We start from the raw sequence: 18807 nt of genomic DNA, 5'->3' as shown, positions 1-18807 counted from the left end.
ATATTTTCTCCTAATTCAATGTAATTAAATTAGTGGGCACATAGCAACTCTGGCATGGTATTATTATGAAGTGGAGGAAGCTTGTTGCCCGTAACATGTTAAAGAAAAGATAAGTATGCCTTTTCCCTGTTATGGTCAAGTTAAGCTGTTTGCCAAAATTTAAGGTTTTGTGAGATAATTAGCTTTTTGCTATGCATGAAGCAAAATTTTAAATGGCCATTTGGGAATTTGGAAAAATGGCAAATGGAAAGGCAACAAAGGAAATAGGCCGGTGCTGGATGTGGGGCCCGTCATCAATGGGCATCATTAACCTCCAAAACCCAAAATGAAAATGGTGGGCCCACATCAGAAAATATAGCAAGAAAGAAATTAATTGCGTGGACAACTTTTGGTTCCCTGAATCGGGCCATTTGCATTGGGAAACCCTCCTTTTCCAAAAGATGAAAATTTCACACATGGCCCCACATGGCTATGCTTTCCACGTCATACCATTCTTCCTCTGCCACACGAAAAATACTTGTGTGTCCAGTATTCTTCAAAGTTCAAACATATATTTCAATACGTTTGGATGAGATATACGTTTTAAAATACTCTGTGATAACATTTTACCCATAAATTATTGCATAAAAATTAATTTAAAATACACTAGTTTTTATTTTCATCATAGATTAATTTTTAATTTGAAATTTAATTATATATAAATCTCCTTGTTTTTTTAAATGTATTATTTAGAAATTAAACCTAAGTCTTTTTTTATTAACTCAGCTTAGCTTGTATTGTTAATTGAGTTACTTATATTATATATAGATTTTGTAGTTGTATAACAAAATAAAAAAAATATATACCATTAGTAAATGTGGGCATATGTACGTAATGTTATTTTGTAGTTTTACAAAGAGATGCATTGCGTGAGGTGATTCGATCTTTCACAATACAAAATTAACTTTTGTCCTTTATTTATATTTCTTTCTAACCCATACACCTCTTATTGCTCTCTTGCGCAATGACACTATCATGTTGATCATGAAATTATAAAACATTATCGTGGATCTTCATAATAATGTTCATATATAGTATCAAGATAATATTAATTCTAATTCTGAACGTAAGCAGAATTGTTTCCTAGCTTCTGCCAAATTTGTGTCACTAATTTATCAATTCCGTACCTTCCCCCTCCCCCCGCATCTCCCGTTTTCTCTATGCGCTGTTATTTTCAGTTACTTAAATTTGATCGTTGTTATCGATATAATTTTATTTAGTAACATGATGCCTTACTCTCTGAAAACAATAGATCAATCGTTGTGGAAGATGTTTGTATTACAATTGCTAAAAATAAAAATACTTCTAGGAATCGTATGTATATTGGGCTATTGGGTTAACCAACCAATTTGGTCGAGAGTAGGCAAAATTTCTTGCAATGTTTTAAATGATGACTCAAACATGAATCATCATTCCGACATTCTACCGTTGTTGTATTATATTAAAAAGACACTAATATTGAAAATAAACTAATCTGAGTTGAATTAATTAACTTTTAAAATTAATAATAACACAAGTTGATGTACTGAATTCATTTCTTGAGGAGTTCTTATTATCACAAGAAAGCAAAGCAAGAAGGGATTGGCTGTAAAGCGACAAAGTTTAGGTGAAAAGTGGAGGGGGCGGTGGAGAGTCCCCACTCCAAAAATGGACGGCACACATTCTGAAACGTAAACTGATGATGGATTTGATTTGTAGCCAATAACCTTAACCTTGGGCCAATAGGAACATGCCACGTGAATGCTAACTAGGATTACACCTTTGAATGGCTTTCATGTTCTTGCTTTGCTGTCTTGGCTCAGATAACATAACATGCAATGCTCGGTGACTGAATCATTCCAACGTTGATGATGTGGACCAATAATCGCCAACCTCATGTGGGGCCTAGCCTACTCTCTCAAGATTCCCTTGCTGCATCATGCTCGTATATTCTATTCTTTTTTAAGCCTAACTATTTTGTGACCTTGCGCTTTATTTATTAATAATTTGGTTACTAATGCACTACAACGGCACGCCATCTATAGCTAAACTTATCTAGAAATACTTTTAGAGGAATAAAATAAAATAAAATATTTTTTATGAGTTAAAATAAGTTTTTTGTTAATTAATTTATAAAACTTTTTACTTAATGTAAGGATGGGAATTGCCCAGTCACATCTCCATCGTGGCATCGAATCAGAAATTGGCGCTGCGGTCAATCCTAGTTTGGTTTGAGACAGCGACTTGTCGATTTCCAATTCGAAATCCTCTGCCCCTTTGTAATCACGGAGCAAGAAAATTGGCCAAATACACGTTGATACAGCATCACTCTATGAAAAAATATCTGATCATGCATTATTAGAATAGAAAACTAACAGGTTTATGATTTAATTAGCATTCGAACCCGTACAATACATGGTTTTTTTTAGTGAAAAAATGGCTATTTTTGTGAAATAAAAACACAAGAGAGAAAAAAAAATTTATTTTTAAAAAAAATAAAGTAAAAACTGTTCCGCCATTAATACTTAACGATGGCTTACTTTTAACCAAATTAATACCCATCGATGTCATCAAGTCTAGTGTTGTTGTAGGCAATAAAGTAAACTTCTGTAATACATGGATATGATACAAAATTATATTTTAAAATGGTTAAGCCAAGAAATGATTAAAAACAATTACTGCTAAGTATAGAGTTATTGAACGATAGATCACATTCATGATCCATGTATGGATCACACGGCTGCGTTATATACTTACTTTTCGAAAGTCAAATTTCCCAAATCTAATGTTTACATAAGAAGGAAGAGGAAACTGAAATACAGAGACAGTAACATGTTCTCCATATTGAAAATTAAGTAGAATATTGAATCAGAAAAAAATGGAAATAGCTATTTACAGAGTTCTTATATATCAAACCTGTTAAGAATTGTTAGTTTGTTAAAAAAATTAGTTAGTTGTTAGTGGCCTCTTGAAAATAGTTGTTAGCTCTAGAATAGAGCATTCACATACTTTTATTGTATCTTATATTCAATCAATTATAGCTTCTTCTTTTTTTATGATATTCTTCTTTTATACTTTGATTTTTTTTTTTATGGTACATTCCTGTTTCTTACTTTGATTTTTATGATTTGTGGCTACAATACGATAGTATATTTCTTGTCTCTTTTCTCAAAGTTTTGATATGGGATAAGAGTTCTCTCATGAAAAGAGCAATGATTCGGCTGCTGGAGATGATAAAAATGAAGGAGATATGCTTGTAGCAATGGATATGAAGTCCACGATTTTAGATGCAAAAGAAACAAAGGCAAAGAAGAACATGCAGAAAGTGGAAAATAGTAAGGATGATACGTTTGAGAAGAAAATCAAACGTGAAAACTTATGGTGATCCTCTTTTTTTACTTTGGTCATTATGAATTATGATGTGCGGCCAAAATATGGTGCTCCTGGTTATGTTGGTCATTATAATGTGGTGAATGTAAAATGACTGAGGACTTTAAATATAAAAACATGAAAGTAGTAAATATGATGGCAAATTATTTAAGTTACGACTCTTTGCTTTGCTCTAAGTCTTGTTTAATCTTAAACATTTTAATTTAAACTAGTCAAATGAAAGGTCATACAATTCAACTAATAAACATTTACATACTTGACATTTAAACCTTATAGCTCATGGTATGAAAATTGAAAACATATAAACATCACTATCATATTATAACTCGTATGTCTAAACAAAATTGTTTTACATAAAGTGTTTCCACGTTGGCTTATTAGCCAATAAGTTTATAATGTTTGCAGAAAACAGTAAAATATTTTAATATATAAAGTTAAGTTAATCCCATCAATATATATATCAATATATATAATAAAAGAGACTTGAAATGTTAGTAGATTTTTTTCAGCATGATGTTAGTATGAAGTTTTTCGGTCGAAAATAATAATAAATCTTTGTTGGAAATTTTGAATGTATAAAAAATAAATATTTTTTTTAACATAATTTATTTCATGTTTAAAGATCGATAAGAATTCTAATCTTATCTTAAATCACTTTATTATGAGATATGAGTTCTTATCATTCGTTATTAACCTGAAATGTTAGTAAATGATTAAAATTTCAACTTTATAATAATTATTGATAGGATATAATTAAATTTAATGAATCAAGTTGTATTTAATGAAGAATTCAGTTGGACACATCAGTACTTTTTTATTATACTATTTTGATATTAAATAGTCATTTTTTTATTATGGAATTTTGATTTTTTATTTAAATTTTAAGTTCAATTTTTTTTTTTACTTTAATCCATTAAAGTGTTTCTGTTAGACCAATTTGTCCACTCAATCTATTTTGGTTTTTGGTAACTAGCAGTGTTAATTTTCATTGACATAAAAAATTAAATGTTTATTTGATATGACATGTCTCATAGCTTGCTATCTGCTATCAAGTTAATCAAATTAGTATATTAAATTATAAAAAATGACTACTTTAATTTGATCTAATAGAGATACTATAATGGACCAAATAATTCTATTTCAGCCTAAATAGCATATGGTCACTCATGTTTATTTTTAAAAATTGATTACTTTAAAACATATTTCATAAAAATAGTAATTAAAAGTAACAATGATATAAATATACAGTTACATTTAAGATAACTCATAATATATTTTTTAATTAATAATGAATCATAGAAATCAATAAATAAATTATCATATATATATTTTTATATATAGACCTTATTTTTAATTTAATTATTAAATATATTTCACAAATAATAGCAACAATAAAAACAATAATAATTAAATTAATGATTTTATAAATACACAATTAAACTAAAATGATTTATAACATTATACATTTCATATAGATATTTTATACATATTATTACTTTGAAAAATAACATATCATAATAAATTTAATATTTTTTAATACAATATCTATTCAATTAAAAAGTAATCATATGTTCAATTATATTTAAAATACTGTTAAACAGTAAAAATTAATATTTTTATGTATGTACATATATTTTAAAAAATACTGAATAAAATATCAAATTTTGTAATTTTAACAAACCTGTACAATGCACAATTTAAAATCTAGGTAAAAAGTAAAAAACACCGATTACTCTATGTAATGCCGGTGTTTTCTTTGCACTCGATAAAAGTTGCTTTTAAATGACAAAGATAATACTTGAGCAGTTTAATATTATTCTTATCAATATAGGATCTCTATTAGAGATTCCCTAAAGTTTTTAGTGGCTACATATCAGGAATAGATCCACGCTTGTATTAAATGAGGTCAATTTTTTTATATAATTATTTAAACATCTAACTTTTAATAAATATTTTTTTAATTAATAGTAAATTTTAAAATATAATCCATTACAAAAAAAAATTGAATAAACATCAACATAAAAACCAATTTTTTTTTACATTTTTTATTAGTATTTGTATAATTTTTTCTCGTATACACAATCCAAAAGAAGAGGGGAAGGGAAGCAAGATATATATATATGACATATTATATAGATTATGGTAACAACTCTATATTAATTAGAGATGTGCCCTAAGTGGTATTATATACTTTTATATAGTATTGGTATGTTTGAAATCCTTTAAATCCTAATAACTCATTTTAAATAAACTTCACGTTTATGTTATTAAAGAGAAAATAACGTCTTTATTTGTTGATCATGTGGATCCATTGGAGTATGCTTCCTTTTGTTTGAGTAGATTCAATCAACTCCATTATTTTTAAACAATAATTAAAGGTAAATACTCATTTTTATCTCTGAATGTGTAACTTGCTGACAAATGTATCCCTGAAAGATAAAAATGCAAAACTTAATCCAAAAAAATGTAAAAAGTACGATAAAAATACATCCGACCGTTAACTTACATCTATCATCATTAATAAAATAGTTGACGTGACACAGAGGGACGAATTTGTCACTAAAATGATTGTCAATGTGATCATTTCTAATTGCCAGCATAGAGACATATTTGTCATATAATATTTTTTTGACATTTCGTCAACACAAATGCCTCAAAGATGAAAATGCAAAATTTAGTTCCCGAAAAAAATGATAAATATATCCGAACGTTAATAATAGATTGCGACTAATTATTATAATTTTGAAAAATTTATAATTATTGTAACAAAATTTTGAGAGAACTACATCACACCGATAAGTGTCTGTTTTAGTTATATAATTTTTAAGCTTCTTCAATGGTTGAGACATGCATAAAATATTACCAATGGAAGTGAATTTTTATTATTTTGGTGAATTCTTCTTACTTTTCTTCAATTACAAAAAAAAAAAAATAGAGATGATCACTTTGACAAGCATTTAACTAACAAATTTGTCTCTTTATGTCATGTAAGTTATTTTATTAATACTGATGGACAAAAATTAACAGTCGGATATATTTGTCACACTTTTTACATTTTTGAGGATTAAATTTTGTATTTTTATTTTTCTGGGACATATTTGTCATTGAATTACACATTAAAAGACAAAAATGACTATTTACCCCATTCTTAATGATGAAGAAAAGAAAGTTTGTTTGAATGGCCATATCCTCGCTTGAAACAGGTGAAAGGTTATGCTTTTAATCAAGAAAACTTGCGAGTATATATGATAGATAATACAATGAAGATAAAACAGTGTTATTGGAGTGGTGTTAGAGATATTGATTCACAAAAGAAATAGTCAGTAGAATTAATACTGTGACGTTCAGTTTGAAAAGTCAAGCCGGGGGACTCATTGTCGAAGTTGCTTTTGGGAGACATGATTCATTTTGGAAAACGACAACTTGGCCAACATCGTTTTCACTCTGATCTTTCTTTTTGGAACTTTCTTTTATTATTTTTCGATAATGTATTTGCTTCATCGTTTTGTGTCCCAAATTAGCAACATATATACTAGGTCCCTTTTTGAAAGTTGGGACAGGGATAGTGTGATGTTCTAATAACTTTAACTGTCGTGAATGATTGTAATGGATTTTATATCTAAATTTCTATTAGATATTGGACTTATGACTCTTGACTCCCCAACCCTTAACCAAATAGTTGGTTGAATCTTTAACAATCTAGATCGCAGGTTCCTTCCCAACCGCGTATATTACGTTTTTTTTCATTTAGCAGCATTGCATTGCCAGCTGCCATCACATATTATTGGAATGCATACAAACAACAAAAAACAGACAAAAAAGTTGGTTAGTTTATTAGTTAAGAGAGGGAGGAAATACGCGTCGGGGGAAGAAAGAAAGTTGCACTAGATATAATCTATAAGCAAATAATTGTGTGTCTGTTCCGGGAGCTTGCAAATCAATTTTTTGCGTTAACAAAACGAATATATCATAAATCTTCTGACAAAAATTTCTGGGTAACCAATCAATAGAAACAAATGGGATAGTTCCAAACTGACACGAGAGTGTTTAAGTTTAATCAAAAGTTATCAGTTCCAACTTAATACTCCTGTCTAGAGGGAGAGCTTTGCCGATGATCCTACCCATGAAGCTTTGAGTAGAATTATCTGCAATGAAAAATACTTATTTGTCTATACCAAAAAAAGAGAAGGGGATAGTTCGAACATAGCATGAGTAAAAGGTTCAAAATATAATGGGAAATCTCTCATGCTTTAATTTTTATGGACATAACCTAATCTAAAATAATGCTTTTACGGTTTCTAAAATAATGGGATAATATATGAAATTGATGATCCCCTAACACTCAGCAACATATGAACAATATCTTCGAGTACGGTGGATGGTAAAGTTCCAACAGCAATAGTTTGAGTATATAATGTATATATCCTGCTGTTCTGTGTACCGTGCATTCCATGAAGTGCTCAACAACCAGCTTCCCCCAATCCCTGCTTCAGCATGCTGCTCAAGATTTGGTAACACTCAACGATTACAAGTTAGAGTGGAAATTTATTGGTGAAATATCGAATTTTCTTAAAAATCCGCAAATTTGGATCAATCGTATTTTGAACTGTGATTTTGACATTTAATAGCAAATACCCATATGCTTGTTTGTGTTTATTTTATCTGTGTGTATTTTTTAATTTTCTTAGAAACACGACAACGTGAAGTCGAGGATTAATCATACTTTGAAGTGTGTTTGGACTCACATCCAATACATACTAATAAGACCACATAAAGTATATGTTCAATTATGAAAAAAAAACTATACTGTAAATTATTTCTTTTGGTGAAACGTGCATAAAATACAACAAGATTGACACAAACACGCTGGGAGTATGTACTTAAAAATCCCTGAGCTCTCAACTCAATAGTAGTTGAAGAGAAAGATACTACACACAAAAATATATGGTTATATATATAGAAAAACCTAACATAAGCTACATGGAAACATTAGCCATCCATTATCGAAGGAGAAAAAACAGCTCGTGTGATTTTGATATTTCATGGTCAATACCAATCCTTCTTTGAGCCTTTGGCATTTATTTCATTTGTATATCCTACATTTCCAGTAGATAATTTTACTAATTACATGGGAGACGGATAATAGCTAGACGTGTTTTCATATTTTTTTTCATTCAGTTTTTTAATAGACCAAAAATATCTTTTGTTTCTCCTTGAGTCGATTGTATTTAATGCAGTGTTGCATATTTAAAATTTGAACCCGAGACTTCTAATTATTCTAGAACGATCCGTTTCAATTGATCACGCGATTGATAGATCGTCATTCAGTGCATAGATATGCTTCTAGTTCTTAGGATGCACCATTAATTCTTGATTTCTTGTATTACGTTTACTGTTTACAACACTATATTCATTTCTTATAAATTAACACTTCCCTCTATTATTTAATTCAAAGATATTTTTTTTTTAAGTTAAAAAAGAAGAAGTTTACGACAGTTATTGGGATTTTTGAAAAAGAAAATCCCCAAAAAACTGTTTTAACATTTTTCATAAAATTTAACATAATAATTTCTAAAAATTGCAAAAAAAATTATAATGCTCCAATTAATAATCATTTAAACTAGTGTTATTAGACTTAGACCGGTTATCGACTCGGTTGAAGAACATAAAATTTAACATCAGTTGATTAGTATGATCCGATCTATATTAAAAAAAATAGGTTTAATTACATGTCAATTTGTATATTTAAGATTTAAAATTTAATAAAATTTAACATATTTAGAAGCAAAGTTATAAACTTGATTAAAATTTTGAGCATGCAACATATTTTTTTAGAATTCGGTATATATAAACAAACTTAAGTTAGAATTTAAAATATATATAATTGTTGTACAATGACAAACATAATCTAATACACAAATTAGTCAAAAGAAAATTGAAAATGATAACACCTTTATCATCTCAAATTTCAAGATGTGATTATGATTGGTAAAAAATATAAGCAAATCTATAAAAAGTACAAGTGTAAGATATAATTTTATTTTTCTAATATGAGTGACGTTGTTCAACGGTAAGAAAAAAAATATGACTCATTGAGTCAACTGGGTCATCAAGTGGCCGATTAGAGATTGGGTCACGTCAAGTTAGATTGAGTCGCATCAGATCATATGTAGAATCGGTCCAATAAGTGACTTGGATCAATTGAGGACCTAGTTCTTGGGTCAATGGGTCGACTTGACCGGGCCAAATGCTAAAATAATGAGCAAAAGAAAAATTTAAGGACTATGACCAATCGCCGAAAAGTTTAGAAACGAAAATAAAAAATTTAAAAAAGTTTATGGATGAAAACATATTTTATCCTATTTGTAATTATTGATACATTTTGAAAGTAGATTTATAAATTTTAAATATCTCGAATCTAGTTTTGATATTAACTTTGTTAAAAGATAAATTTGATTTTTTTTTGTGTGTTTTCAAATATTGATTGTAAAAGGTTAGAAATAAAGTAGGTAGCTAAACCATGTCACACACACCCAAATATTTCTCTTATTGAAATGAAGACGGTACTTTTCCACAAAATAAAACTTTGAACCTTTAATCACCTATTATAGGAACTTTTGGCCGAAAATATGATTCACCAAAACGCATGGAGCTTCCCTAGTTTAAACCTTCAACAAAGATAAAACACGCTATCCTCCTGGATTTGGGCCAACCTAGTTTGAGCTTCGGGTGTTTGTATTGGTCCCTATTCTAATCATTCTTGGACCTTACTTAGAGGGAAAAAATCTAGTATGCCCCCGATTTGAATTTTCCCACCTCTTGCTCTTCCGTCTCCCCCACCCCCTCTACTCTCCAACCTCTTCTCTCTGCCTCTTCTTCCCAACCCTCCTCCTTTATTTCCCAACCACACTCAACCCTTCTCCCTCTCTTCCCAACTCCTCTAAGATATTTTTTGTTGTTGCAAATTCATGCTTAACAAAATCATGATTTTGTTATAAATGTATCTACAACGAAATCTCGATTCCATTGTGTATTCTAATACAACAGAATTGTGATTATGTTACCTATTTTTTGGGTTAAGAAAAAAACAACAAAATTATGATTTTGTTGTGGTTCTAGAAAAATAACATAATAAAATTGTGATCTCGTTGTATTAAAGGGGTGCAAAAGAAAACATTGAAATCCTGATTATATTGTTATGTCTGTGGTGACAAAAAAAAAATACAATAAAATCAATTTTTCATTTTTCATTGTATATTATACAACAACATCAAGGTTCTGTTATGTTGAAGGGAGTGTGAAAATAGTTGAATAACGAAATCATAATTTCATAAGAAGTATAATTTTGGAATAAAAAAAAAAGACCAACCACTTGTTAGGGGCCCAAAACAATTGAAATGGAACCAAGTAACTCCCTTGAGCTTCGATCTCTATTAGGCCTGGCCCAAAAGTAATACTTTTATTCAACTCAGAAATAATTGATGAAGTTCGGCTAGAATTTTTATTTTTCAGTTGACATAACTGAATTGGTTTGAACTTCACCAAAGATAAACCTACGCGAGTTGGGTTAAAAAGGCCTTAACATGATTTGGATCTACAATCTATACTCTGTATCATTGTGAGAAGAAAAAAAAATCGATAGAAATAGAAGACAAATAATTAGAAAAGAAATAAGTAGGTAAAAATAAGTATTATGTAAATATATATTTATGCTGTGTTTATTTTTACGGAGACAAACAATTTACAACAGACAGGTATTAGTGTTGGGTTGGTATTTAGTGCAAGTGATTGAGAAGGGAAATAACTTTTAAAATTAGTGGGACTCACTGACTTATTTATAGCCATCTTCTGTTTTCTTTTTCATTTCTTTATATTTAATTTTCTTCAACAAAATATCTTTACTTTCCATTTTATTTTTCAAATATTTTCACATATCTTTAAATGTGTTCAGAAAGAGTTTATTTCAAATATTTTTCTCTTCTGTATCAAACATAGCATTAGTGTTCAAATATCCACATATTTTGTCACCTCAAAACACGGAGGGTGTTTCGCTTTGGGATGGTTCTTGCTATACCTATAGTATTCTCGTTAAAAATTAGGCTGACTGTAAACTATTAGACATGGATCAGACAATCCAATTTTGCCAAGGAAAAGGTTATTTCGAAAATGAAGATACCTAAACTTTTCTTTTGGAGAGCTACTTGGCACAAACTCCTCAAGCCACGTACTTCAACTAAATAAGAAAGCACAGAACGTCTTGCAATTATCCTTACGCCTGTAATGTTAGCATAAACATTCAAGGTTCTATATAGGTATAATACTGTAAAATTCCAAAGTAAAAAGATAAGATACATGTATAATAATGAGAATTAAATTTTTACCATTAAAATTTAGTGGTTTAAATACAAAGTAAAAAATTACATTTTACTAGATGAAGATTATTTGAATAAATGCATTGAAAGTTATTTTTGTTTAAACTTTCAAAAAAATTGATTTATTATAATTAGTGACAATTTACTATAAATATAGAAGAGAATTAATGTATAAGACACATATTAAAAAGAGGATGTGTCAGAAGAGTGTTATCATTTCTTATAAATATTAAGTGGGATAGTCGACTTTGTAGAGTAATACATAATTTAGAGTGAGTTATAATTTTATAATTATTTTTGTGATAATAAAATAGGGTTGAGAGGGTTACATGGATATAGGCAGACAAGAGGTATCAAATTACACTAAATTCTTATGTTTATTACTATTCTTTATGATCGTTTATGTGTGTGGATAATTTTATTTGAGAGAATTATGGAACAAATACAACAATTTAATTGAAAAAGAGTAAGATCACATTTTTTTCTAACCAAGTTATTTGATAATCTAATGGATATAACTTAAAGTAAAACATGAATTTATAATTTAATTATTTTGTCAAATTTTATCAAAATTTAACAATAAAAAAATTTAAATAATTTATATTTTAGTATATTTAAAAAATATATTATATTTATTTTGAAATATGAATGAGATATTATATAATTATAAATTAATATAAAACTAAAACGAGTTTAATCCTGTATAGCTAATATTTATTCCTATCACCTCTTAATACACGATTGAAATCGTGGATAATAGCACAAGACTTCGTGATACCTAGCTTTGCGGTTGAAGCATGGATCAATTACTTTACCCCATTTCATATCATCAAATGTTAAACCTTGCCTTTGGTTTTAAGCATGTTTTTCCATCTTCTATAAACAATATAGTTTTCTATCTCTTTTCATCAGAAGATGCGGAATTGAACTGCTTTTTTTTTCCCCTCATGTTGAAAACTTGAGATTGTTCCATCTTCTATGGCATCCTTTTCTATCACTGGTCCCATAAAATGCAAAAGAATTACCTCATTTTTTCCACTGTCCTTTTCTACTACCTATAATTCTTGTAATATTTCCATTCCTAGAAACATAACAAGAAAAGTTCGTGCACGTAGCAATACCCTATCTTTATTTTCATACCAATCCTCGATGCATAGGAGCTTGTATTATGAGAAGCAGAGAGGCCTATCCCTGATTGCCTTTGATGGTAATAACTCAGAATCAGAAGGAGAAGATGGTCATCATGGCCTTGACTCAGTAATGAAACTGTACTCTGCCTTCAAGAACAAAAAAATACACGAATTATCTGCAGATGAACGCCGACGTGTGAGCAATTTCCTCTCATTCTTCGAAACCTTCCAAGGAAGAACGGTATCTTTTCCTCCCTGTTTAGGTAGGCTTAATTTTCCGTTTCTTAGGATTAAGTTCATTGTTTGGATAAGAATATTCAAGCAATTTAAGTAATTGTTTAAGATATTTTCTACTCATGAAGTCATGATATATGTTAAAAACACACTCTTTTAAATACATGTCATCTTATTGATTAAAATTTATTCACATTATAAATAATGTTTTTCTTTCTTTATTTTATATTTCTTAATCAATTTTAATAAATCAAAATGTATTTTAAATTAGTTGTTATAAAAATTAATAAATTTATCATATATAAATTTAATTTATAATTAAATAAATTATTGTTAAATTTTTATATTATGAATATGAATGCGTACATTATTTATTCATGAATAAAACACACACTAAAATAATGCTTAAAACCATTTTAAATATCTATAAATGCTTATCCAAAACCACTATTATAGTTTGCCATCAAAACAAGGCCAAAGTCAAGGGAGAGAAGACCTTAAATGTAGATGTGAAATATGAAATATCTAATTCATATTGTCTTGCATTGCAGCAAGTGTTGGAATTCTTTTCTTATCTGACAAGTATACTGGGAAACAACATTCAAATTATATTTAAACCGACTCCCCATGAAGGCGTAAATGCTGGTCTTCAGTGGAAATTCGGTAAGCAGCCTCCATGCCATGATCATAACAAGGAAATTAGTTATGCTTAGCTTCTATGAACTACTTGTGTAATAAGAAGCTGTCCTTACAATTTGTACATTGCAGAATGGGACAAGATACACCTTCCCCTTTGGAAGGGTTTCAGCTTACACATAAGCCACACTTACCACGGAAGGGCAGTAATAAGGTTTGTTTAATCTTGGATCGTAAACTCAGAAAGATTGAGAAAAGTTGTCAATACTGAATTTACTAATAAATATTTCTCATAGTTCATATATAGTGTCATATTTATGTCTAATTCAGGAATATTGAGACGTTTATGGAACCACTGCTCCACTTGAGACCCTTCGGACTGGTAAGCAACATCAAGTTTTTAAACTAGAATATTGGTGTAAATCGCCTTACCCTTTTCGTGTATCTTATGCAGAAAATGAAAATAGGCCTTAGAGAATTCGTGGAGAAGATAGCCTCATTTATGGTGTCAGAATTCGGGAATAAGGCTAAAAGAATTTTATACCTTGTGCTGGCTGTGTCTTCCCTAACTGCTTTCTTATTCTTCATGAAACTAGCTTTATAGAAACCTGTCTTTTGGATCATGCCATGGTCAATTTATTAATTTTAGTGGCAAAAAGTAACAGTTTGGTTTTAACAAGGTAGCCTTCTAGACAAGATTTGGATCTCTTATATTCCTTCTTTGATGTTACAGGAATAGAACGACACTAACAATTAACTAATATATGTATAAAATCCATTAAACTAGTGTCTTTTTTCTGGTAACATAAGAGAAAAATATGAAAGGATTTAAATCCTTTTATACTTTTGATCCATCAAGGACAAACAAGATTGAACAATATGTTAATGTACTTCTTGACGTTGATGCAACTATGGATAATTAAATAGCATTTAGTAACATATTTGTTAGTAAAACAGAAACATGCATTCCCAGTGTATTTGGCATATAAATTTTAAGCATATGGACGCTATTTTGTTGCTAGTTAGAAACAGTAGTTTGACCACTGCTATAGACTCTTTAGCGTCAGCTAGAGCAACGCACTCACATTAATTTCAGAAAATGTTTGAATTAGTGTCAGTTTTAGCTGACGCTGTTGATAAATTTTTCCATTTAAGTTGTTGCTTGTTAAAACTGGTCAAACCATCGGACTACAATAAATGCCTTCAATTGTTGACTTAGTCGACGCCATATTCCAAAAGCAAAAAAATCAAAAGTGTTCTAAAACAAATTTACAAGTGTGTTACGAAATGAGAATTACATAATAGATTTTAAAATTTGTTCCAAAACACCTATTTCAGACTAGGATAACCCTCAAGAACATGTATTTCAAAATAGGTGTTTCAAAACATATTTTTGACGAGACAAAAATCCAACACAATTTCAGAACATTCATTCCGCAAAAGTCAAACACTCACACCAGAACCCAACACAAAAGCAGGCTAGAGCATTTTTAACCAAAAAATGATCATCACTTACCTTTCCCGATATCGTGTGACTGAGGGTGGGTGACAACGTTGAAGCAACTATCGTGTAGGATTTTTCGACTAAGAGAAGGGGGTCACTCACAATCGCGTGGGGGTGCAAGGGCTTTTGAAGGTTGAAGGGAGGTGTTAGGGATTATAGGTTGAGATATTTGGGGTAAGGAAGTTTTGAGACTCAATCATTAAAGATAATTTTGTCCACACAATTAAAATGGAAAATGCAATTACCAAGTAGAAAAGATGAAGCAAATGTCAATTATAATGGTCAATAAAAAAAGTATAATTTTAATTTATGTTTCTAAAATGAGAAATCAAGCATAATAAAAACAAAATTTTGGGGTTTTTTTCTTCTAATTTTCTTAGGATAAGTCTACACAGAGTCTTCATGGAGTCAAACTACAATGGTCCAAGTCTAACATGGGGTTAAAATTTCCAAACCTTATAATTTATCAAACTAGTTTAGCCTTACCCTTACCATGTATAACAAGTTTAGCTCAACTTCATTGACTAACCCATTTTGACAATTCTAAATTCTTCACTATTTTGACATTTTTCATGTAATTTTTTTATTATTATGTTATAATTATTAGTTTTGTTGATAATTATTTTTTTTATCAGAAATTTAGTTAGTCATTTATTATAGAGTCTCTCATTTTAATTTAATTTTTTTTTATTTACAAAAATGGAAACTGAGATCTTGTTTAAGATAAACAAATTTAGTACCACCTGTTATTGTATGTAAACAAGTTTTGTGCATCGTAATTTTTATTCAATTCTATTTTTTATTCCCTTGGCCCTGCAAATTGTAGTCTCTAGATTATTATTATCCAATAGTATATTTTTGTACACGTTAAAGATGAAGAGAAGGTTTCCTCGAATCATGGACTTCGTGGAGGCAAGTGCTATAAGAGAGTGACATTTACGATCTTCCCACCCCTCTCACTCTCTCATATCATATTTTCTCGTTGAAAGTTCCTCTCTTTCGGATCACCACATGACCGTTTCCTTCTCTGTTATTTTCCCAAATAAAAAAAAAAAACAAACACCCCCCCTCTCTCTTCTTTGCGTTCTTGGCGTCTTTTCTTGCTGCGAGAGTTACCTCTCATTTTTCTATTCCATGTAGTTTTTGCCTTTGTGGGATTCTTTGACCGACTTCTTTCTTTCCTCCTAGACTCTCTTTTTTGTTTTCCGAGCCCAAGTTAGCCTTTTTCTTTTGCCATTCTCGTTGTGTGGAAGATTCTACCAAGTGGGTGTGTGTGTTTGTCTTTTTCTCTGCGTTGATGGGTTGTTGATGTCTCTGGGCATTGCGAAAGACATGGGTTTTGATGAGAAAGTGAAAGACAATGATGGTGCAGGGGATGATGATGCCTCTCATCGGGTGCACGCGGCAAAAGCTGGTACGGATCATGAAAGTGGACATGAAGGAGGAGGGACCTTCAGCAGATACAGGAGTGAGAGTTCCATTGCTGCTACCGAGGATGAAGATGATGAGGAGGAGAGGAAGATTGAATTAGGTCCTCAGTGCACTTTAAAGGAACAACTCGAGAAGGATAAGGTTCTTTTCTTTGTTTTCTCTTCGGAAACATATATGAATTTTTCAACCACTCTCTCATTAGTGTGTGTGTGTGTTTAGGATGATGAGAGCTTGAGGAGGTGGAAGGAGCAGCTTCTTGGAAGTGTTGACATAAATTCTGTTGGAGGTAATTGCGTGTAGAATTGGCTTCCATTTATTCAATTTCTGTCTGTTCATGTTATCTTATTATATAATGAAATTATTCGAACCTTTTGAATCATAGTCGTAAGAAAGAAGAAATATCATTCTGCCAAACTTGAATTAACTATATTGGTCATCGATTTGAGAAAAGAAATACAAAAACAAATCTGTACCGTCTTTTGGAAACTTGAACATCTCATTTCTTCTTCAGTTGTTTAACATTGATACTGTTACCATTTTAACACTTTATCATTATTTGGTAATTGTAAATTTGTTAAAATCCTACTACTGTTAGGTTCTTTTAATGGTTTATACATGTAAGTGGTAAAATTTGAACTGAGAATATTCAAATCATTACATTTTTCCATTGTTCCGTCTTGTAACTTGCTCTCATGAAATTCTTTCCCTATGTAACTTTTCATCACCTAATTTATTATGTATATTGTGAATAATTCAGAAACTCTGGAGCCAAATGTGAAGATCCTTAGCCTTGCAATTAAGTCTGCTGATAGACCTGACATTGTTCTTGCAATACCAGAGGGAGGAAATCCCAAGGGCTTATGGTTTACTTTGAAAGAGGGTAGTCGTTATAGGCTAATGTTCACTTTCCAGGTTGAGAATAACATAGTTTCAGGTCTCAAATACACCAACACTGTGTGGAAAACTGGTGTCAAAGGTAAGTGCTATATAATATATATGACTCGGTCAAATTTTGTGAAACAGATATTTTGTCCATGAGTTTATCACATTATTAAGCTTTGTTTGTTACATTACAGTTGACAGCAGTAAAGAAATGATCGGAACCTTCAGCCCCCAAGCAGAGCCTTACACACATGAGATGCCTGAAGAGACCACACCATCTGGGATGTTTGCTAGAGGACAATATTCAGCAAGAAGTAAGGTAATGTTAATATCATGAAGAGATTATTTCTCACTGCATACTGTTTCACACTGACCTAAGACAAAGGTAAAAAAAAGAAAAAAGAAACTGGTAACTTCTGTGCATTTACTATCCCATTGCATTTTTCAAGCAACTTTATCAATGAATCAACTACTTTCTTTCACTAGAGAGTTACTGCGTTACTGTATATGGTTAAAAAAATGAGTTAATTATAAACTAGACCTTACTGCTTCCTTATTGATACTATTATCACACTATTTTGGACACCTAGTGAAGCTGAATTGATGCTTAGTTTGGATCTATCAGCCCACCAATAAATGTTCTAATAAATTTGATGCCAGACTTCATGTGCATACCTTCAACCACTCATTTAAAGTTTAAATTTATGAGACACTCATTTAATTCTTGTAGAAACTTCTGTTGTAATGAAAGTCTTTGCATATGGATTAATGTAACCTAATTGACTTCTGATTTTATTTCTCTTTTTTCAGTTTGTTGATGATGACAACAAGTGCTACTTAGAGATTAACTACACTTTTGATATCCGAAAGGAATGGCAGTAGGAGTCAACGGACTTGTCCTTAAGTGACATGTTCAATCTTAAATCATTGTTATTTTGTGCTGAAATCTCCTTCAGTGTTTACCTGCTTCTTTTTCATTATTTAATTATTTCTAATCCTGTCTGAAGCCGGTAATTTGAACAATGAGAGGATTTGGGAGATGAAATTGGTATTCAGTTGATAGATAGTTTTATCAATAAAATTGAGTTTTGCCTGTTGGTGCACAACTATGCTCCTTGTTTCTTCTCAGGGGAATGTAAGTAATAAATATGGTGTTTCAAAAATTTGGTGGGAATTGTTAACTTTGGCTGAGCACAGCCACACACATGAA

The 18807-nt window shown here is 30.4% G+C and overlaps 2 protein-coding genes across 2 annotated transcripts; both read left to right on the top strand.

Annotated features, from left to right (window-relative positions):
* Positions 1-12601: 12601 nt before the first annotated feature.
* Positions 12602-14682, top strand: LOC102664061 (uncharacterized). Its single transcript, XM_041005319.1, has 5 exons — positions 12602-13151; positions 13696-13807; positions 13913-13994; positions 14111-14162; positions 14235-14682. The coding sequence occupies exons 1-5, from the start codon at positions 12759-12761 to the stop codon at positions 14382-14384; spliced, it is 789 nt and encodes a 262-aa protein (XP_040861253.1). The 5' UTR covers positions 12602-12758; the 3' UTR covers positions 14385-14682.
* A 1493-nt stretch (positions 14683-16175) lies between these two features.
* LOC100812303 (rho GDP-dissociation inhibitor 1) lies at positions 16176-18700 on the top strand. Its single transcript, XM_014761824.3, has 5 exons — positions 16176-16856; positions 16935-17001; positions 17473-17691; positions 17792-17916; positions 18408-18700. The coding sequence occupies exons 1-5, from the start codon at positions 16593-16595 to the stop codon at positions 18477-18479; spliced, it is 747 nt and encodes a 248-aa protein (XP_014617310.1). The 5' UTR covers positions 16176-16592; the 3' UTR covers positions 18480-18700.
* Positions 18701-18807: the final 107 nt, after the last annotated feature.

The sequence above is a fragment of the Glycine max genome, chromosome 9 (assembly GCF_000004515.6).
Source record: "Glycine max cultivar Williams 82 chromosome 9, Glycine_max_v4.0, whole genome shotgun sequence".
Lineage (NCBI taxonomy): Eukaryota > Viridiplantae > Streptophyta > Magnoliopsida > Fabales > Fabaceae > Glycine > Glycine max.
Note: the sequence above shows the minus strand (reverse complement) of the source record. Positions and strands in the feature narration are given on the sequence as shown.